This window comes from Sminthopsis crassicaudata, chromosome X, assembly GCF_048593235.1.
Source record: "Sminthopsis crassicaudata isolate SCR6 chromosome X, ASM4859323v1, whole genome shotgun sequence".
In the NCBI taxonomy this organism is placed as follows: Eukaryota; Metazoa; Chordata; class Mammalia; order Dasyuromorphia; family Dasyuridae; genus Sminthopsis; species Sminthopsis crassicaudata.
In genome coordinates this window covers 84,480,473-84,502,839 of record NC_133623.1, presented here as the reverse complement: position 1 = coordinate 84,502,839, position 22,367 = coordinate 84,480,473, and the positions used below count along the sequence as shown (strand labels likewise).

At 41.9% G+C, this 22,367-nt stretch overlaps 2 protein-coding genes across 5 annotated transcripts in view; one reads left to right on the top strand and one right to left on the bottom strand.

Annotated features, from left to right (window-relative positions):
* LOC141549155 (transcriptional regulator ATRX-like) overlaps positions 1-22,367 on the top strand; it is a 796,624-nt gene that overhangs the window by 551,696 nt on the left and 222,561 nt on the right. The window lies entirely within an intron of this gene.
* Positions 1,191-16,157, bottom strand: LOC141548628 (synaptonemal complex protein 3-like). Of its 2 annotated transcripts, XM_074277644.1 has the most exons (8): positions 15,877-16,155; positions 15,145-15,226; positions 14,597-14,631; positions 13,182-13,299; positions 10,852-10,951; positions 7,146-7,244; positions 1,704-1,808; positions 1,191-1,268 (listed from the first exon to the last, which is right to left on the bottom strand). In XM_074277644.1, the coding sequence occupies exons 1-7, from the start codon at positions 16,004-16,006 to the stop codon at positions 1,740-1,742; spliced, it is 633 nt and encodes a 210-aa protein (XP_074133745.1). In that variant the 5' UTR covers positions 16,007-16,155; the 3' UTR covers positions 1,191-1,268; positions 1,704-1,739. The 2 variants fall into 2 exon arrangements, with proteins under 2 accessions (XP_074133745.1, XP_074133746.1); XM_074277645.1 differs by lacking the exon at positions 7,146-7,244 and having other exon boundaries at positions 15,877-16,157.

Here is a 22,367-nt window from a genome sequence, read left to right as displayed (position 1 = left end):
TGGAGATGATCTCTGATTTTGAGATCTGTTTTACCCTTTCTACATAAAAAAACTATCTATGGTCTTACTTCTTTTTGATTTTTGATTTCTTAAATGTTGAGGTCTGCTTTTAGGGCAGAGGGAAGATCATCCAAGCTTCCTTGAAAGGTGACAGTAGCTGAGCTGGGTCTATGCAACTACCTTCCGGTGCTTGGGGGATGCATGGCCAGGTCCCATGATATTCTGGGGGTTTAGGCTCCCTATTGTCTTTTGTATTTGTGTTGCATGTTTTGCAGCTAATCTGCTAATCTACTAGCTTGCAACCAGGACAGAGTAGAAACACTGCTATAGATTCCTCTGGTTATATTACCAGACCACCCCAGGTGCTTGGCCCCTCCCTCCATGCACAATTGAAAAAGACCTTTTCTAAAGTTCTTCCAAAATATCTTATGCTAGAAATTTGTTATACTACAAATATTTGTGGGTTCTAGCACTCCAAAGCCAGTTTAGAGGCTTGATTTGGTGTTGATTTGAGGGACAGCAGGGAGAGCTCAGATAAAGACACATCTCCGCTCTGCTTCCTAAACAAATGATTTTCAAGCATGTGCTAATTCTGCAGATATTAAATCCAAATGTGACTGCAGATTTCATGTGCTACATGTAAAAAACCAACATAGGTGAAGTATGGCTTAATCTTGAATAAGAATGTAAAATCAAAATTACATTTATTTCATGTAAATATTAATTTGAAAAATACTTGGTTTTGTATAAAGAAAAAATGAAATACCCTAAGAATGTTAAATAGCAGCATTGACCTTTAAAATTATGAAATATTCCCATTATTGCCAAGAACATGTTACTTCATTATAAATAACGTTCATTCCTTAGAACTAAAGTTCACATACACTGTTAAGTCTTTCACACTAATGAATTATTTTCTTGGCTGTCTTGTTAATATAGACCAAAAACTGATTTCTTTAAACAATATAGTTTGACTAAGTCTATTTCTAAGTTTCTAGTTCTAATATCTAAGTTTCATTAGCTTGTTTATAGAACTGAAATGTACAGACAACAAAATGTGTATATTAAATAAAACGTGAGTATGTATATGTATATGCACTTACATGTTTCTCTGCACTTGGTTTAATTAGCAGTTGAGGTGGTTAGTATGTTTGCAGCTAAAAAGACCTACTGAGCCTGAAAGGTGAAATTCCATTAAATCTTTATTATTAGGAACCATAAGTTTTTAACTGATAACAGTAAGGAAAAATTCACTAATCCCAAAGGACCTGAAAAAGAATAAAGGGAGTATATTTTAATTTATTATTTATTACTCATTGAGGCATTTTCAGTCAATATAACACAGAAAATCTTGCAATGATAAACAAGCCATGTAACAACAAATAATCTTTTAAACCATCTTTCTTAAGTCACAGCAAATATTTGCATTTCCTTTAGCTCATGGTTGTACCATATTACTAAGTCCACATTCTTTCTTCAAAGAGCCATAAGAATAACATGGATTAAATAACTTTTTGAACTCTTGCCAATATTTGCTGTTGTTGTTACAAAAAAGGAGATACGAAAGGAAATATTTAATACTTTAAAAGTAATATAATATACTTTAATATAATATAATTTAATATGCTCTTTTGTTTGATGAAAGAAATGTATAATGCATTAATCTTAATTTTTTTCAGTTGAAAATATACCACATTACTTACAATGTCCATCATAATTTTCTTTTGTAACATGGCCACTTATTCTTGTAGTTCATCTTGTGCACCTATAAGAAAGCTTTCATGGTTCTTTTCCAAGTCTTCCATATCCTACAAAGTAAAAGGCCAATATCGATTATTAAAAATTACCTGTATCTTCTAAATTCTAACAATTCACTTCTAAAATTAACTTTTAATTCAAATACACACAATTCTCTGACAAATAAATGTGTTGACAGGAAAGCCTCTTCTTACCTTCTTGGGTGAAAGAGACAACAGTTGAATGAATTGTGTTAAGAAAACTCCATTATGACTGTTAATGTGCTTTTTTTAAGGTCCTACCCTCCAAGCAACATAGTGAAGAATAATAAACTAGGATAAAAGAACCAAGTTTGCCATAGTGGTAGCACATTTTAATGTCCCCTAATAGCAGTGCAACAACTATGCAAGGGATATAAAGAAACCTAGCAGCTGAAAGATTAGTATCATTTTTAAACCATTAGTATACCATGGAAGAGATACGCACACAGTAAAGTAGTATTTTTCAGACCTACTACACAGTATTTAAGATTATGTGACATGCTGGGGGAGAAGAGAATAAGAAAAGCTGTAAAGGACTGAAACTCTTAAAAGGTGTGCTTGAATCAGACAACTGAGCACTAATTAAGGCTAATTACTATCCAATGATGATTCTATTAGCCTAAGTTTGGAAAAATGGCCCTTCTCACTGTTCCGTGCTGGCTCAATGTTTGGTGCGTACAGATAATCGTAGGAAGGATTAGAGGCTGGTGTGAGACAAGCCAGGCTCACTTTTTGGCAGGACGAGGAGGAGAAAGGTTGGTGTGGCAAACAACTGTGGCAGTTTGTCTGTCTCCTTCACTTCTCCCTCTAAAGACCAAGGACTTTTACTTATCCTGACTCCAGCTGTTCTTGGAACTAGCCCAGACTTTACAAAAAGGTTTCCCAAAGCATATTATCTGCAGACAACCATCCAAGTTACCCATCATTTTCAACCATCCCTGCCAAATTACAATGGCCCCGGTGATGTAGTAGAAGACTTTACCTAGCAATACTTTGTATCAAGAAAAAATTATTAAAAAGTTAACATTTAGGTAAAGCATTTACTCTGTGTTCAGCGCTTTCCAATTATTCCTTCATTTCAATCTCACAATGACCCTGGGAGGGAGGTGTGTCTGAAGCCCCATTTGAACTCTGGACTTCTTGACCACAGGCTTAGAATTCTATCCATTCTTCCTAGAAACCAATTCTGACACACTTTCCAAAACAGTTCAAATTAAATGACATCATTTCAAAATTCAAAGGGGCCTCACAGGTTGAGTCATACCTGAAAAAGCATCCCCTCTACAATATGCCTGACAAACGGTCACCTGGCCTTTGCCTAAAGAACTCAGCAAGGGAAGGGGTATATTCCATTACCTTGTTACATACAGGATGTCCCAAAAATCTTAGCGTAGTCTATAATAATATGCACCCACATATAAATTAGATAGATAGATAGATAGATATTAGATATCATATATGATATATATACAGAACATAAAAAAGAAAATAAATCTGTATTAATTTTGGTACAAGAACAAGTATTAGGTACAGGCACAAGGTCTTCCAACCAAACTTCACAAAATCGTTTGATCATACTCTCAAACTGACCAAAATTATTTCACAGAGTCACAAAAAACAACAAAATTCATCTGGAAAAACAAAAGGTCAAGAATATCAAAAAAATTAATGAAATGCAAAGGATGGTGGCCTTAGCGGTACCAGACCTCAAACTCTTCTATGAAGTCATCAGAACCATTTGGTACTGGCTGAGAGACAGACTGGTCGATCAATGGAATTCATGAGCGTAAAAGACACAACTGACCAGGTGATCTGTTTGATAAACTCAAAGACTCCAGCTTCTGGGATAAGAACTCACTATCTGACACAAATTGCTAAGGAACTAGAAAACAGTATGTCAGAAACTAGGCATAGATCAACATCTCACACCCTATGCCAAGACAATGGGTATATGATTTCATAAGAATAAGGGATGCTAGTATAAGCAAATTAGGAGACCAAGGGATGATTTACCTGTCATATCTTTGGAGAAGGGAAGAATTTATGACCAAATAACAAGAAAAGAACCTTAAGAAAAGTAAAATGGATAATTCAGATTACATTAAATTAAAAGGTTTTTACACTAACAGAAGCAGTGCAGCCAAGGTTAGAAGGGAGCAGAAAGCTGGGAAACAATTTTTACAGTCAGTGTTTCTGATAAAGACCCTATTTCTAAAATAAACCGAGTCCAATTTATAAGAATAAAAGTCATTTTCCAATTAAAAAATGGTCAAAGGTTATGAACAGAAAATTTTCAATTGAAAATTCATGTGAAAAAATGTTCTAAAGCAGTGTAGATTGCGGAAATACAAATTAAAACAACTGAAGTACCACCTCATGCCTTTCAGATTGGCTAAGATGAAGAAGATAATAAATGTTGGAGGGGATGTGGGAAAACTGGGGCACTAATGGATTGTTGATGGAGATGTGAAATGATCCAACCTTTTTGGAGAGCAAGTAGGAACTCTGCCCAAAGGGCTATCAAACTGTACATTCACTGTGATTCAGCAGTGCCAGAGATCACAAAAGAGAAGGGACCCACATGGATAAAAATATTTGTAGCAGTGCTTTTTGTGATGATAAAGAATTGGAAAATGAAGGGATGCCCATCATTTGGGGAATGACTGAATAAAATATAGTATATAAATTCAATGGAATACTATCTTTCTATTAGAAATGACGAACAAGGTGATTTCAGAAAAGCCTGGACTTACATGAACGGATGCTGAGTAAAATGAGCAGAAGCAGGAAAAAAACCTGTACACAGCAACAGCGAGATTGTGTGATGACCAGCTATGATAGACTCAGCTTTTCTCAGCAATCCAGGGATCCACAGCAATCCCAACAAACTTGGGATGGAAAATGGCCCCTGCGTCCAGAGAAAGCACTGTAGAGACTGCTTGTTCCAGTGGCAGCCAGAACCCATCACCATATTCAAGACTGAGGTTTTTCAAGGGCGTACAACAGTGGCGTTACTATCTTCCTATAGTGGAAGCTATGTCTTTGTTTAAAACAGTTCAAGATCTCATGAGCCTTTTTGGCTTCCAGGACACTGCTAACTCACACTGAGTCTGAAGGTCACTAAAACCTCCAGCTTTCAGAACAGTTGTCCATCTATATCTGCAGCACCTCGCAAGTGTATAGCTAACTTTTTGTATCCAAGGAGTTTTCTCCTCCCTAGTGAATGTCACCTTCTTAAGACTCAGTGACGCTAGCCTGTTTACATCTTTCTGGGTGCTGTCTTCAGGACACTGAAGCACTGACTGTTAACTGAAAATGTAAGGAGCGTGCCATCTATACCTTTATCCAACTGTGCCATACAATCCAATGTTGGCCATACAAGGCCCAGCACCTGTGCCTTTCATTAAACCATAAAATCTACACAAAGTACAGCATGGCATTCAGGCTCAGAACCAATGTAAGCAAAGCTGTCGTGCACGCGATTTGCTACGTGTCAGATCAGCACATGTGCCCAGGCTTGCTGTACGTCCTTATAAGGTGAAGGCCAGTTGTTAGGTAGCTGGTGAGCTTTGTTATGCAAGTAGAAAACTTATGGGTTATTTCTGCGGCGTGCTCATCTGCACTGTTTATGATGTAAATTCATGCATATTCCAACATATTCCGTCTTTTAAGGAGTATAAATTTTCACTGATGAATAAGATGCATAATGAGCATTGATAGCCAGACTCAGAGAATACATCAGTGTGGGTTTTGCCCAGGGACGATTTGGAGAGAGACTACTGAGCTGGGAAGGGCAAGTGGTAAGAGAATGGGAGCCTGCTTGTTAATCCCCCCTGTGGAGGGGCCCTTCTAGCAAGCAGCGCCACCTGCCCAGAGATGCTGCTCGTGTAGTCCAATGTATAGTCTAGAAGACAGACAGAAATGTATGTGTGTGTGTGTGTGTGTGTGTGTGTGTGTGTGTGTGAGAGAGAGAGAGAGAGAGAGAGAGAGAGAGAGAGAGAGAGAGAGACAGAGAGAGACAGAGAGAGAGAGAGAGAGACAGAGAGAGACAGAGAGAGACAGAGAGAGACAGAGACAGAGACAGAGAAACTTAATTGACTAAGAAGGTAAAGACAAACAAGCCAAGAATTTAAAGGAAATACTAGTGCAACCCTAAAGGCAGACAAGAATCCGGCTACAACCATGCAGGAGGAGAACTAAGGGTGACAATCCGCTGCCCTGAAATCCCGCCGGAAGGACAGAAGGACCTTGCCGAGGACCAAGCAAAGCCCTCTCGTTTGGTTTGGTTGAACCTTTATGCTTAGCTGACTTTTTCCTGCTGCCAAACTCCAGCCAAATGATCCTCAGATCCACGTGCCCAGCTCCAACCTCTGCTCATTCTCCTTTGTGTTCCCACCTCCTGACTGGACATTTTAACTCCGTGCAAAATTGAACTCATGGTTCCTCCCCCCACCCTCCTTTTTTAGCACTCTTCTCCCAGACCTCCAAGCTCACACCCTCCATGTCCTTCTCCCATTTCCAAACTGTGACCACACCTTGCCAAGGTCACCTTCAGCATCCCTCACACGTGCCCCCTCCCTTCTGACCTACTCCCACCCCAGCGCAGTCCCTCATCCCCTCACACCCGGACTGCTACAATAGATACTGGTGGGACTGCCTGTCACAAGGCTCTCCCCGCTCCAGCCCATCCGTCACTCAGCTGTCAAAACTGATTTTAAAACACCAGCACCAGTGGCTTACCAACTACAGTGTCAAATAAAAAAAGTCTGATATTCAGTCTTTCATAACCTCCCAATATTTCCAGTTTTCTTCTAACCTGCCCTGCCCTGCCCTGCGATGCACTTATACCAACCTTCTTGTTGGTTCTCATCCAAGACCCCCCATCTTCCCACGGGGCATTCTGACTGGCCCTATTCTAAACCTGGAATACCCTCCCTCCTCATTCTCACATCCTGACTTCAAGTCCCCGCTAAAATCCCACCTGACACAGCAATTCTTTCCCAATGACCCTTCATTCTAGTGCCTTCCTTCTATTGATTATTTCCAATTCACCTTGCTTATAGCTTCTTTGTACACAATTGTTCACATGCTGTCTCCACCACGGAGCTCCTTCAGAGCAGAGATTGTCTTTCTTTGCCTTTGCTTCCCCGTGCTTAGCACAGAGCTTAGCATGCAGTAGGCACTTATTATTTCCTATTAGATGATTCATAAAATATCAGTTTGTACTTTAGCAACATAGAAAGACAAGGGTAAACTCTAGGACATGATGAAATACTGAAACAGTGTAAACATTTTCCATCAATTCAGAAAACTGTTAATGTTGAAATTAAGTTTTAACAATGTATGAAGACCATGCATATACCAGACCTTTAAGAACTGTTCATATTGCTGTTTAATGGTATTCAGTCTCTGGCTCTGAATCTTTCTGCCTTTTTGAAACATCTTTAGTTGTTGTTGAATTATATTCTAAAAACAAAAATAAGATAGTCACGAGCTTACAAAATGGAAATTATGGCTAAAAAATTCAACATTAAATTCAATAATTGAATAGTGGCAAATTCATTATCACCATAACCTAATATTCTATTTCCCCATCAGTATAAAACAATTCTTAAAACATATCAAAAGGAAAAGGTCACACCTAATTTAGCTAGACGGAAAGATTAGGTATGAATGTTATCTTAACCCCTGAATAGCAAAAAGGACAAGAATCCCCCTCCATCCAAATCTATTCCTCTCCTTTATTTTTATCTGAATTGAGAATGACTTAGAAGTTGCAAACCTGGGAGACTATGATAGTGGTGCCCTCACCAGAAAAAGGGAAGTCAGAAAGAGAGGAAGATTTGAGAGTAACGATGAGTTCTTCATTAAGGTCTTTCCCATAGTTTTAATGAATAATAACAGTTCCATATTCAGATCGCACAGTTTGTTGTTTACCCCTCTTTGTGTATTTACTATGTAAAAATCATATACCTTTCATACTAGGCTATAAATCTCATTAATGTAGGGATCATGTTATGTCTAAATTTTCTATCTTTCCAGCACACAGTGGGTGCTCAATAAAGGTATAAAATAGTAGGTAGTATTTATAAAGCACCTATGATTTGCAAAGTGCTTTTCTAATAATATCTTGTGTTAACCTTAATATCCCAGAGACGGAGATACTATTATATTCTCATTTTACACATGAGGACCTCTGTTAGACAGAATTTAATTGACTCCGCCAGGGTCACATAGCAATTAAATGGCAGAGGCCACATTTGGACTCAGGAGAACCTGGTTCAAAGCAGTATCCACTGTACCACCTCACTGCCTCTAGTATGCAGGCATACATATATGAACATTTGTTCCTGTAAGCATACAACGAAAGCCAAAACCGAGTGATAGGCTTACTATTAATTGCTGACAGTTATTATGTGGTAAAACCTAGTTTAGAAGAGAGCTTCAAGATATAGAGGACATGAAATGAGCTGATTTGTGAGAACTGGTCAGCAGTATGGTATAAACAATCATGAATCAGGTATAACAATCACATCTGATCAAAGGACATGAACAATTTTCAGATGACAAAATTTAAGCCATTTGTATTTGTAGAAAAATGCTCTAAATCACTATTGATTAGAAAAATGCTCATGAAAACAACTGAGGTCCCACCTCACATCTCTCAGATTGGCTAAGATGGCAGGGAAAGATGATAAATCTTGGGGGGGATGTGGGAAACCTGGGACATTATTGTTGGTGGAATGATCCAATGATTCTGGGGTGCAATCTGGCACGATGCCCAAAGGGCTCTCAAAGTGTGCCTACTCTTGGACCCAGAAGTACCACTACGGATATTGAGTCTGCATACAAGGATGTTGTAAAGGAGCACAAAGGTCCCACGTGGGCCAAAATGTTTACAGCAACTCTTTGCGTGGTAAGAAAGCATTGGAACGTGCTTAGATGCCCATCATGGGAATAAGGCCTTGAATGGCTGAATAAGCTGTGGTACATGCAGGCAATGGAATATTATTGTTCTATGTAAACGATGGTGATCAAGCTGATTTTAGGAGGGGCTAGAAGGATTTACACGACCTGATGCTGGGAGAAACAAGCAGAACCCGTAATACACTGTACACAATAACAGCAAAAATGTGCGATGATCAACTAGGAAAGACTTGGTTCTTCTCCCTGGTTCAGTGATCCAAAGTAATCCCGATAGACTTTGGACAGAAAATGTTGTCTGCACCAGAAAAAGAACTGAGGAGACTGATGGTGAATCAGCACATGCTACATTCGCTTTTTTTTTTTTTCTTCCCCATGGTTTTTCCCTTTGGTTTTGATTTTTCTCTCACAACATGATTCATAAAGCAATGTGTATTAAAATTAATTAATTAAAAATAATAATCAGACCTGAATTGTTTGTTCTAGCGCTGGAGATGTTTGAGCATGTGGCTGGTCCTAACCTGTCGTCTCCAAACCACTTTAGCCAGCCCCTCTGCTCATGGTTCCCAACACAAACCACTCTCCCACCTGCTACGGCAGCTTGGTTCACAAAGTTCCTTTTGCCGACAAGTCCCTCTCCTTCCCCTTCCAACCAGCCAGATGCTTCTCATCCTTGCCTTCTTACAAATTCGATCTCGTGAATCCCTCCTTCTGCCTTTCTCTCTTATTTCTTCCCTATGTACAGAGCGTCTCTTCTCATGAAATTATAAACTCCCAAGAGAAGAATTTTGGCTTCTTTATAAACCATGTAGGGCAGGAGACAGAGCAGACAAAATCCGGAAGACCTGGCTCTGAAGCCTGCATCAGACACTTACTAGTTATAGCACCCTGGGCAAATCACTCGATCCCTCCCACACTCATCTGAAAATGGGGGTCATAATAGCACCTGTCTCACCAATTTGAGAGCATCAAATGAGATGAAACTTCAAATGTTCTGCAAAAAAGTGCTATATTAACATTTGTATCTCTCCACAGCAAATGCACATTATAAATGCTACATATTTGCTAAATTGCTGATATATTTATTGATCATATGAGTTGTTGGAATGTTTAGCTACAGTATGCCTGTTATTTCAACATAAATGAATTATACAGAAAAATACACAGTAGCTAAAAGTGCCAATTCAACAAATATTCATGCATTTGCAAGACTGTGTCATGTGCTATGGGAAATACAATCAAGTCTATTATTCTAAAAGAAAAACCTTATCATTCTTAGCATGAAATCACAAATTATCAGAGATGGGCAACCTAAAGTAACTGGGCCCTAACTGATCAATGTGGAACTTCAAATACAAGGCATGCTTAGTTAACTCGTAGGCGATCCATAAGAAAACAATGGTAACCTAAGTAACCGAAGCGCTGGGAGAACAGACTTGGCATAACCATGGAGGCATCCGTCCTGAAAGCAAGCAATTTTTTTCTATCAGTCCAAATGAGGCACCAGGATATAATGGAAGGTTCAAAATCCTACATTTAAAATCCTGCAAGTAAAACTACTCCAGAGCCACTTCTAATTACACTATCCTGCATAAGTAATTTTTAAATAACAGTTATAGAAGTACTTTGGCGATTTAAGAATCACAAAGAAAATCTAAAATATTTCATCACATAAGTTGTGATTTATCACATAAGTTGTGATTACTAAGTTACTAAACTTAGCTCCAAAGTTCAAGTACTCTCTCTCTTTTTTAAGAAGAGGGAAGGAAGCCATGATAAAATGAACAAGAAACATGCAAAAGAAAGAGCACTGAGTTAAAATTTTGGCTCTGACAATTCTTTATTTCATGGCCATAAGCGATTCATTAAAATTTCCTGAGCTTTAGTTCCCTTGTCTATAAAATGGGGGAATATTTGTATCAGGTTGCTATTAGGAAAATGAAACAATAAAGTAGAAGAAAACTGGCTTTTCTGGTCCATGCCGAGTTTGATCTCTGAGGTGTAACAGCTAACAAGACCACAAAACAGAGCAAGCTATGGACAAGAGCAGCTTATTCCACCTCACAGAATTATTACCAGGCAGTTATCTGCATTTTCTACACTTAGATCTAGCATATCAACTCTCAAGTATGCCAAGCATGATACCAACAGCTAATTTTGCTTCCTCTTCCTTAGTTTTCTTAACATCCAGATGCCACTGCTGAAACAGTGTCAGGAACTGCTGAGAATATTCCTGGTTGAGTTTCTGCCTGTCAAAAGAATTTTGAACACCATCATTAGCATTGCTAAAATTAAATTAATCAATTTCCTCAATTAACTGAACAATTTACATAACTGATAAAGTGTTTTATCATAAAGGGAGGGTGATCCTGAGGTGTTACCCAGAAGAGAAAATTCTACCAAATGAAATCAAACTTTAAAACACACAGCAATGGCCTATCTGCCATCACAGCATCAACCTTTCTAGATTCAGAGACACTGCCAGAAGAGGGTCACCAGATAGCGACTTTTTCTGTTACCTTAACAAGTCATTAGGACAAAGTACTAGGGCATGGAGCGGTTACAATCTGCACCAGTAGAACACCTACTCATATGGATGACATCTTAGATCCTTGAAATAGAAGTAATTAATGTAACATAAAAAGGGTACGACATTCATACTATAATAAGCTTTTTGATGGAAGTTGGTAAATAGAAGTTTGTTTGGTTTTTTGAAACTGAGTCATTTTTATCACTTTGGGTTACGGTCATAGAGAAGAGTGACCAGGATTTCTAGGATGTCACAAGAACATCATTCACTGAAGAAATGTTCTGGGCTACATTTACCATTTCTTTGTTCCTTTCTAGGAGCATCACATCACCAGGCCAAGACTCTTAGGGGCAGACAGTTTGCTGACAGGTGGGGTAGGGGTGTTAAACAGCAAAGCTGGCGAAGTAGAGGTGAGCAGTGCCACGAAAGGAAAGCTACAGGCTAAAGTTGCAAGAAGGCAGAACGCACAGCACATGGAATGAGATAGCCATGGCACTCCTGAACTCAGGAGTATCTGAGTTCTGATAGCTGAGCTCAAAGATTCCCTTAGTCCATGCAGCAGGTAGCAGTGGACCGTATCCTTTTGCCAGTGGATTTTAAGTTCAGAAATAATGGAATTATTATAGCTAAAATAAATTATTGTCTCTCTCTGGAATGTGTAGGGAATTGCTTTCATTTATCCACAGAGACAGAGAATATTCCATTGCTTGCTTTTCTTAAACTGCTTTTCTCCGGATTAAATGCTTTCCTGTGACTCCCAAAAAGAATCTGTAAATAGAACATGTGGACTAGGAATCTGATTTGCAAAATAGTTAACAGCTACAGTGACCGGAGTGCCTGTGTTAAGGTAAAAATCCTCAGTTTTCTGCCGGGTGAGCTTAGGCAGTTTTTCTCTAACATACAAATTGTTGTCTTTTGTTCCTGAAAAAGGATGGAATTTTTATTATGATTAGAGAAAATATGTTTTTTCAATTAGAAGAAGTAGAAGAGGGAGAATATACTTCTTTTGTTAATTGAAAAAAAAATTAAATTGAGATAGAATTGTTGGGGAAAATCATTTTTGTTCTACTAAATTAAGTGCTTCTGAAAAATCATGAAACCAAAAAATACAAAAAAAAATTAATTTTAGTTCAGAATAGCTTTTTGTTCTCTATTTCATACTTAAAATGGGTTAATTTCATAATATGAATATGAATCATGACATCATTAAGATATATAAGATTTCAGCATATATTTAATTTCAATTTATTTTTTCTCCTTTAGCACTAAAGTGATTTCATCCAATGGTTGATCCAAGAAAGTTAGTAAAATAATTTATAAACTCACAAGTATACAAAAGTAACAATGTTAATAAATAAAAATAAATAAAAAATAAAAAACAAATGTGTTTTTCAAAAACCCTTTTTTTCTTAAAGCAAATGATTTCTTTTATATGAAAGACAATTCTCAGCCAAATGAATTAGAAGGGTTTTATAGCAGAGAGAAAATTTGAATTGGTACATAAAATGTGGGCAGAAAGAGGTCAATAGACAGAAAATTTGGGAGGAAAAGGGGGGATCCAGATGCACAGAAGGTATAAATAAAAGAGATGGGAAAGATAACTTGTTTGCCTTAGTTTCCTCAATTGTAAAATGAGAATAACTGCACCTACTTTGCAGAAATATTGTGAGAGCAAAATTAGAAACTAAATGCAAGATGCGGAAGCAGAGAGAACATTTGAATTGGTATATAAAATGTAGGAAGGAAGACGTCAAAAGGCAGAAAATTTGGGAGGAAATGGGGGGGTCCAGATGTACAGAAGGTATAAGCTCTTCTCATACTGAAGGACAAACACTCCAAGATGTTTTTCATATAATACATCAAAAATCTCAAAATTAGACTACCTTTTCAGTGTACATTTTGCATTCATGTTGGAATAAAAAAAGGTATTAAGAAAAATAAATCCTTACCTTTGTTCTTTATGCGTTTTCCAAATATCCTCAATTTTCTGAGTATTTCTTTTAAGAAAAGGCTCAGTATGCATTTCCAATCTTTTCTTCTTTGCTAGAAGAACTTCGTTAAACTGACCTGTAATGCAATATTAATCAAAATTTCATTTTCTGAAGTTTATATAGTGACAATATAATGTAAGCAAACTGACTTGAGAAGTTTATTCATCAATACTAGGAAGCCTTGCTAAATTTAAATTTAAAATATGGATTTTAACAACTATTACACAACGGTGGCTTTTTCTTTAATGGCTAACTTTTCCCTTAAGAAAAATGCTTCCAGGTAGACTATAGATATTCTTTAAATAATAACATAAAACCCAGTGGTTCCAACCTCAGATTACATAATTTATCCCTCCATTTTTTGATAAGTTTAAATAAAGGGTAATTTATTCTTTCTTTCCTAGATTACATGTGTATATACATGTGTATATAAAAGATTTTTAAGGATGAAGTCTCAGCCTTTCATGGTTTTTAAGTCATAAATTTGACGACATTTTCTAGTCAAGATACAAAATATCAATCAATTTAGAGGACCTCTGGAAAATGAAAGCATGCATATCTCCTTTAACTTGTTTAAAGTAGAGTATGTTGCAATGGAAAAAAGCAACGCATCTGGAATCAAAGGATCTGGGTTCCAATGCTAAGTCTGCCATCGTCCCATGAGTGGCAACCTTCAATGGTGTCCCTTTGCTCTCTCTGTTGGGGGGAGGAGCTGACAGCAGCACGTATGCGCATTTTAGAGGTGGCTAAGGGCTTTACCAATATCCCCTCCTTTTATCATCACAAGAGCCTAGAGAGACTGTGCTTTCATTGTCTACATTATGCAGATGATTCATTGGAGGCAAACAGAGAAACCCAGGAAGTCTCCTGGCTCCAGGACCCGTTCCCTACTTCAGGGTGCCACCTAGCAGAGATGCCCTAACGTGGCTTCTGGGTCACTTCTAGGCCAAGATCAACGATTCCTGTCATTTGGGGGGACACAAAATGCCCGCTGAGAGAATAAAGGCTTCCTTTTTCTCTTTGCATGCCCAGTTCCCAGCACCGTGTCTGGAACATAGCAGACATTTAATTAATTCTTTCTGAGTTCAGGCTGGATCTCCCCAGTTCTTTTTCCAACGTGAATATCCCACTAAGTGCTCCCCTGCAGCACAGCTATTATCGGCTCTCCCCATTAGAAATGAGCAAAGGACAATGAGGGAGCCCAAGATACATACCAGACGCATCTCCAAAACCAACCGCACGTGAAACACACATAGGGGCCAGAGCCCCTCCCAGAGGCTAGCAATGCTAGAATCGGACTCTTCTCCAACTTTTCCAAGCACAGGCTTTATACAAAGGAATGTCTTTTAGTAGAATGGAATCTTCCAACGTACCTCCAAAAGTTTCCAGCATGCTCTGTATTTCCCTCCTAAAAAGGAACAATTGAGTTGTACATTGAAAAGAATATTTTTTCATAGTGCATTTTCTATTTGCATCAAAGTAGTCTTCTATTAAAATATTTAACTAAAAAACCTGCCAAGTATGAGCACAGAAGGATATCTTTTAATATCATAAAAGCATCTAAAACCAAAGGCATGTGCCATATGTAATGACCCTACAGTAGGTATAAAAAGTGAATGTGGCAACTCTCCAGCATGAGCTGAGCGCCACATGGCGCCACATGCTGCCTTTGCACAGGAGTCCAGTTGTGGCGCATTATACGTCATTTCCAAAATAGGCATCAATTGTGCTCCTTTCCCCTCTTCCTTCTTAAGCATTATTTCTGTGGAGATTAGGGAGATCTTCAAAATAACTGTCGCATGAATGGCTTTCTAGGCGGGGGAGTCAATCCTCCCGGAGAAATGACGATGTGGAAAACAAAACTTGTCACTAACACCTCATTTATTGATTTATTAGTTAAAAACTGCTTTGCTCCCGTTACCTCAGCCCTTCTTTCAGTGCTGCAGCAGCCGTGACTGTGGCGGATCTTTTTACCCCAGGCTTCTCCCCGGCCGCGGTCCCTCCTGGAAACGGGACAAAGAACGGCTGAATCTCAGTCTGCTGCCAGGGAGGGTGCTCATGAGCCCGCAGGGGCCGTGCCCTTCTACGCTACGGACCGTCCGGCCTTTTCAAACCGCGTTTTGTTTTCACAAGCGCGCATACAGTTGCTGCGGGTGGCGAGCAGGGCCCCAAGGCTGCGCCGCCCGCAGCCGGTTCCCACGGCGGCTGCCCAAATGGAGCGGCTTTAACGTGTGGGCCCGTCACTGCGCGTGGCTGGCGGGGCGCCAGATCTAGCCGTTCTGGGGGGCTCCCCGCCACAGGGGCTACAGGATGTGAGGGCTCAGCCCCGGGGACTCAGAAACGCCGCCCGGTGCCTCAGGCAGGGAGCGGGCGCAGCCGGGATCGGCCCAAAGAGACCGAGGAGAGCCAGAGCTCGGCAAGCGCGGGACTCCCCCCACCCATCAAGCGGGACTCACGGCGGGGATCAGAGCGCTTCAAGGCCTTCCCAACAGCCCCCACCCATGCATGGGCCACCGGCACACGGGCCAGGGGCACACTGTGGGGGAGAAGGTGCTCCCGCCGTTTCCATTGGGCGCCTTGGAAGAGACACCACTGCATTTGGTGAAACTGGGGGCAGCCCCATCGCTGTCACCAAGGGGCCGGTCTCCGGTACCTTCCTCGGCGTCTGCGCGAGAATCACGCGGACCTTTCCCGCCTTCCTTGTCAAAGTCATCGGCTGGCCTCTCGCGAGCCTTCGCCGCTAGTTCCCCACATGTCCCGCCAGCTCTGCCTTCGGGTTCCATAATTAGGCAATTTCTTACTGTAATAAATAAAATATTTTCAACACTACTTTAAAATCCAAAGACTAAATGTGACAAAGTCCTCCCCCGCCCCCAACCGGGCTCAGGCGTCACCCGGACCGCAAGGCGCGCCTCAGGCTTCCACAGCGGGGAGAAGACCGCCTCACAAGGGAGAGCGCGAGGCAAATCCAAGAGTGCGGCTGCGCCAGGCGCGAGGCAGGAAGAGAAGCGCGCACTCCTCACGTGATTTCCTTATTACTGCGCAGGCGTCAAGGGAAGGGGAGGAATAGGAGCAAGGAGGAGGAGGGGCGGGGCAAGGAAGAGAAAGGCGGGAAATAGGGGGGAGGGTAGAAGAAAAAGGGGAAAGGGAAAGAAAGGGAGGGGACGGAAAGTGGGAAAAGGAGGGAAAGAAGGAGAAGGCGGGGAAAGGTAGGAAAGAAGGGAGAAGAGGAGAGGAGAACAAAAGGGCAAAGGGAGGGGGAAAGGGTGAAATGCAGGGAAAGAAGGAGGGGGCGAGGAGGGGAACTGGGGAAAGGGGAGAAAGAAAGGAAAGGTAGCTAAAGAGGGGGGGGAGAAAAAGGACGGAGATAGAAGGAGGAAAAGTGAAAAGGAAGAGAGGAGGATAGAAAGAAGGAATGAGAAAGAGAGGGAAGGGGAAGAGGAGAGAGAGACAGAGAGAGACAGGGAGAGAGACAGAGAGACAGAGAGACAGAGAGAGAGAGACAGAGACAGAGAGAGAGAGAGAGAGAGAGAGAGAGAGAGAGAGAGAGAGAGAGAGAGAGAGAGAGGAGGGGGGAGAGAGAGAGACAGAGACAGAAAGAGAGAGAGAGAGACAGAGAGAGAGAGAGAGAGAGAGAGAGAGAGAGAGAGAGAGAGACAGAGACAGAGAGAGAGAGAGAGAGACAGAGAGAGAGACAGAGAGAGAGAGACAGAGAGAGAGAGACAGAGAGAGAGAGAGAAAGGGAGGGAGGGAGGGAGAGATGAAAGAAGGGTAGGAAGGAAAATCGGAAGGAAAGGAGAGAAAAGGGAGGGAGAGCTGAAAGGCATCGGAGACAAGGGGAGGAAGAGAGAAACAAGATCAAGAAGGAAGAGACAAGAGGAGAAAAGGAAGATAGGAGTGAGGATGAGGAGGGAGAGACAGGAAGGGAGCAGAAGAAAGAAGAGAAGGCCGAGCCATCAGAGGAAGAGGGAAAGGAGAGAGGAAGAGGAGGAGAAGGGGGAGGGAATAAAAGTGCCCTCTTCCCTCTGACGGGGGAGGGGAGCGGCCTGGTGCCCTCTCTCAGCCTTCAGGTCCGCGCCCCTCCCTGCCTCAGGTTTCTCTTCTATCCATAGGTTCCAGGGGCCTCCTGGCCTTCACAGGCAGGCCTCCCTCTACCTCCTCCTCCGGCTCCCGCTGGCCGCCCTGGGAGGGCTCAGGCCTCTCCCCCGCCCCCAAGCCGGGCCTCAGGCCTCGGGAGCCTGGAGAAGTCGGTCCCCAGCGAGGGATCGCAGGCCAATCTGAAGAGCCAGCTATTGTTCTGATCCCTGACATCTGCCTGATCTGAGCCCTCCCTCTCTCCACCTGAAGAAGTTTCAGGGCAGACAGCCCTCCTCTCCTCTTGCCTGGACTACTCCAGTAGCTGCTGGGTGACCTTGCTGCCCCAGGTCTCTACTCTGGGCAGCCTGTCCTCCACGTTGCTGCCAGAGTGATCTTCCTAAAACCAGGTCTGACCTTGTCACACCCCCCCATCCTCACCACTCTCCCTATCACCTCAAGGATGGGATAGAAAATCGTCTCTTTGACATCCAAAGCCCATCAAAACCTGCCTCGATCTGTGCACTCGTCCTACACCTACACCCTCCCTGCAGACAGTCTGTGATCCAGTGACACCCTTTGCTGTTCTTTGCCCAGGACAGTCCGTCCCCCTGTTCTGGTGATTCTCACGTGCTCTTCCTGCTCCCTGCAAAGCTCTCCCCTCTCATCTAGGCCTCCCATTCCCTGATTTCCTTCCAGTCATCATCTTTCCTTTTTCAGGAAGCCTTTTCTGGCACCCTTATCTCTAGGGCCTTGTTCTCTTGTTTGTTCCCAATGTGTCCAATGTAGGGTTTGTTGATATTTCAGTTATTTGTATATTGCAGCTGCTAGAGAATGTGAGGTCCTTGAAAATAGGGATTGTTTTTGGCTGTTTGTTTGTTTTTTCCCATTAAGTGCCTGGCACTTCCTAGGCCATTTATAAATGTTTATTGAAAGAATAACTGAGGCTTTTTAAAGTTTTCTTCCTCCTCGGATGACATGAATCGTCACCTCTTGACCATCCTGCTTATCTTCTTGTCCAGCTCATTCTGGTCTCTCCAGTAGACTGAAGGCTCCCGTCTTTTGTCTCTTTCTGCATCTCCAACAACAAGCACAGTGCCTAGCATGGAGATGGTGCTTAGCATTTGCTCTGTGAGTGATAATAATAAATAATTATGCACTTGTGATTCCCACCTTCCACACGTTATTTCTATAATCTGCAAAACAGTCACAGAGAGGTTGCTATAGCAACTCCAGTTTCTCCGATTCTCATCCCACTTGCTTTTTTATGATTTTTTTTGAGATTTGCCTTTCATATTTTCCAGAGAACAAATGAAAAAATACTTCCACGAGGAAAACATTTAAAGGTGAATAATTTGTTAAAGGGAGAAATCTTTACACTTAGATTTTACACTCCTTATTTTGCTACGTAGCATTTATATATGTATATATATGTGTGTATAATATATATAATATATATATATATAATTTTTTCACCAAAGATTGAATTACAATGGAATATGCTGGTATTCCTATACTTTCCATTCCGTTTGATCTTCAAAACAAGATATTACAATAAATAGTAGGTGATACACACACACACACACACACACACACACACACACACACACATTTAAATTTTTTCTAAGCTGTCTCTTCTCTCTCCAGGTCCAAGGCCAAGTCAAAGATGGGAGGGAGGGAGGAAGGCAGAAACAAAGGATGGAACCCTGCCCTTGAGGAGGAGCAGGAACACAAGAGATTTGCACAGACACGTGCACCTCTCCCCCCCCCTTCCTCACATCCTGCTGGGCAGTGAAAGGGGACAGCTGGGGAGGGGAGAGAGTCCTGGCAAATAGGGGAAGAGAGGAGAAGCAGAAAAGGGGAGCGGTGGGGTGGGAGGGTGGGGGGAGGGGGGGGCGGAGGGGGACCAGCCAGGGGCCCTTCTCTCTCTCAAAGCTGCTTCATCCCTGGCAAGACCTGGAGGAGCGTCCCAGAGGGAGATGGGGGTAATGGAGACGTGGGGTCTCCAGAAGGACGCTAAGAAAACTGATGGAGGGCCATGCAGAACTCCTGCTGCTCCACTCTTTGTACTTTAAAAGAAGGTGGGGAGGGGGTCCTCCCGGGCTGTCACCAGAGGGAGGGGCGGGGCTCGGGAGGAGGGACAGAGAGGGCTTTGTGACCTCAGAGCAGTAGCAGCCCTCCCCCAAATCATTTCTCTTGCCCCCTCTCACCCCCTCCCCCCACAGCTAGGTGAGAGGGCCGCAGTTCCGCCTAGAAGTGGGCGGGGCTTGGGCCAATCAAGTTCCTGAGAGCAGGAGGGCTGGGGGGGGGGGGGGGGGAGCAGCCGCATCCAGCTTGAGGTGTTTACCTCGAAAGGGAGGACCACAAGGGAAGGGGGAGGTAGAGGGAAGGCTGTCCTGAGCTTCCTGAAAGCTGCAGCATATTATTATTGCATCATGAAACGCAGAGTGAATCATTTGATCAGATTGAATCTAAAAGGCTTTGCCCAATCAGGCCGTTTCCACTAAGATTAGAACAAAGGCAGAAAGCTTGGAACTGATGAGAGAGAGAAAGGGGGAACACCGTTGGGGGCGCAAGGATAGTCCTGTGAAGGCGCAGAGTCCCCTGCAAAGGAATTTTCAGGCCCAAAAACCTAGATTGCTAAAAAGGTTTATTGTAGGGATTTTAGAAGTAAAGTTTAGTTAGCAAAGTTGAGGGGAGAGATAGAAGAGCACCGGATTAGGTGCGGTGGGCAGAAACCCTTGGCATAAGGATGCCATCCTTAGGACTTCTGCAAAAGCATGGCGTCTAGCATTGCCCTTTTATAATGGGGGCTGTTGGTGATGTTCAAGGTGGGTGAAGTCCCAGGCTCCTGGCGGGCTTTCAGTTAGCTCAGATCCCCTGGGGGTGGGAAAGCCCGGATATCATTGGAATTCAAAAGGGTGCTTTTTGACCAGGATTTGTGACTCAAAGGTCAGCCATGGGGGTTGGGGAATCAGAAAGGAATCTTAAAGGGACCTCAACCCCCATCAAAATGAAAATTACACCAGCTTTGAGGTATCATGTGACACCTATCATATTAAATAATAAAACAGAAAAAAATAAATGTTGGAGAGAATGAGGGGATATTGGAACACTTATGCATTATTGGTGGAATTATGAACTGACCATTGTGGAAAGAACTCTGTAACTACACCTAAAGGTCTATAAAATTGGCCATTCCCTTTGACCCAGCAATCCCAAAGAGGTCACAATGCATGGAGGGTGAGAGAAACAAAGCAGTCTTTTGTTTCCATGAAAGGATGTGTGATTGTGTGTGATGGCAGAAGAAATGAAGCAAAACAAGAATGTCAGAGCCCTTATCTGATCTTTGTGACTGGAGGTTCCTCAAATAGGGCAAAGCTAATAAGCTGCTCACAATTAGTGAGCAGAGGTGCTAAGTACAATAGGATACATCCGGGTCTCTCGATTTTGGGGGAAGAGTCAGTTAAGCGGGAAAAAGCTTAAGTCTTGCCTGGAATGCTCATGTTCAATAAGCTCACAAATATTGACTTTTCCTCCTCTGTAAAGAGTGAGGACTTGTTTTTATAGGCATGGGATACATGGTAAAAGGTGGACGTAACAAAGGGCAAATATGCAATAGGTGAACGCAGAAGCTGGGCCCTCTGTGATACTGTCATTGTGTTAACAGAGGAAGGTCTTGGAGGCTGGGACAGGTATAAAAAGATTTGCCCTTGCTTCTGTAAGTGTTCCTCTACTATAGTCAATCACTTCTGCAGGTGTGTCAAGACTTTTTACTTCACCCCTCCCAAGTCCAGCCTCCCGACTCTCAACAAAAGGACCTACAGATACAAATATGTTTATAGAGATGTTTTTTGTGGTGGTAGAAATTTGGAAATTGAGAAGATGTTTATTAATTGGGGAATGGCTGAATTAATGTGCTAGAAGAATATCACGAAATGCCATTGTTCTATAAGAAATGATGAGCAGGTGGATTTCAGAACAACCTGGGGACACTTGCAGGACCTGGTTCTGACTGAAGTGAGCAGAACCTGGAGAACTTTATATAAAATAACAGCAACATTTTGGAGTTCACCAACTTGGATATGATCTAAGATAGTTCCAAAAGTTCCAAAAGACTCATGATGCTATGCACGTCCAGAGAAACAATTCTGAACACAGATTAAAACATATCATTTTCACATTTTTGGTTGTTTTTTTCTTTCTCACGTGTTTCAATTTTGTTCTAATTCTTCTTTCACACTATGACTAAAGTAGCAATAAGTTCAATATGATTAGACATATATAATCTATATTGGATTGCCATATTTTGGGGAGGGGGAAGGGATGTAGTAAGGAAGAAAAATATCAAAATATTGTAAAACTAAATTTGAACACTGAGATAGATATATGTGTGTGTGTGTGTGTGTGTGTGTGTGTGTGTACTGTATAAACATACACATGCATATATATGTGATCGAATGTAAAACCCCCTGACACTCAAAGCCAATCACAATCTCCTTTCTTGCTTCCTTTTATTCTGGTTATTTAATTCTTCCCCAACTTGCTCCTTCTCTAGCCAACAGATTTTCTCTCCCACTACCAAAAGGAGGCTTCCATCTTTCTCAATTCTGATTCACGCTTAAAGTCCTTTAGCATTTCCCTGTGGAGAATTAAAAGCATTGTATTCTGGAAAGAAGTTTGACTGCCATGGAATCAGAGGACCTGGGTTTAAATATTGCCTCTGATGCTTAGTGCTTGTGTGACCCCTGGGGACTGATTTGACTTTATTGGGCCTCAGCTTCTTCTCCCCTGGTGAGGAAATGATAGGAGTTAAAGATTCCTTTCTAATTCCCAGCCCCATGAATCCCAATGGGAGATATCAGGGCTTTCCCAGCCCCCACTGGATCTGAGCTAACTTGGGCTGTCTCAGCCCCAATCTAATGATCTGCTCAGGTTTCCCCAACCTCCTTTCCCCTTATCTAAAAACCCCTTGAATTCTATTCAAATGAAACCAGCCAGGAGCCAACATGGGACTACACCCACCTTCAAGATCACCAAAAGCCCCTGTTATAAAAGGGGGAACCCTGG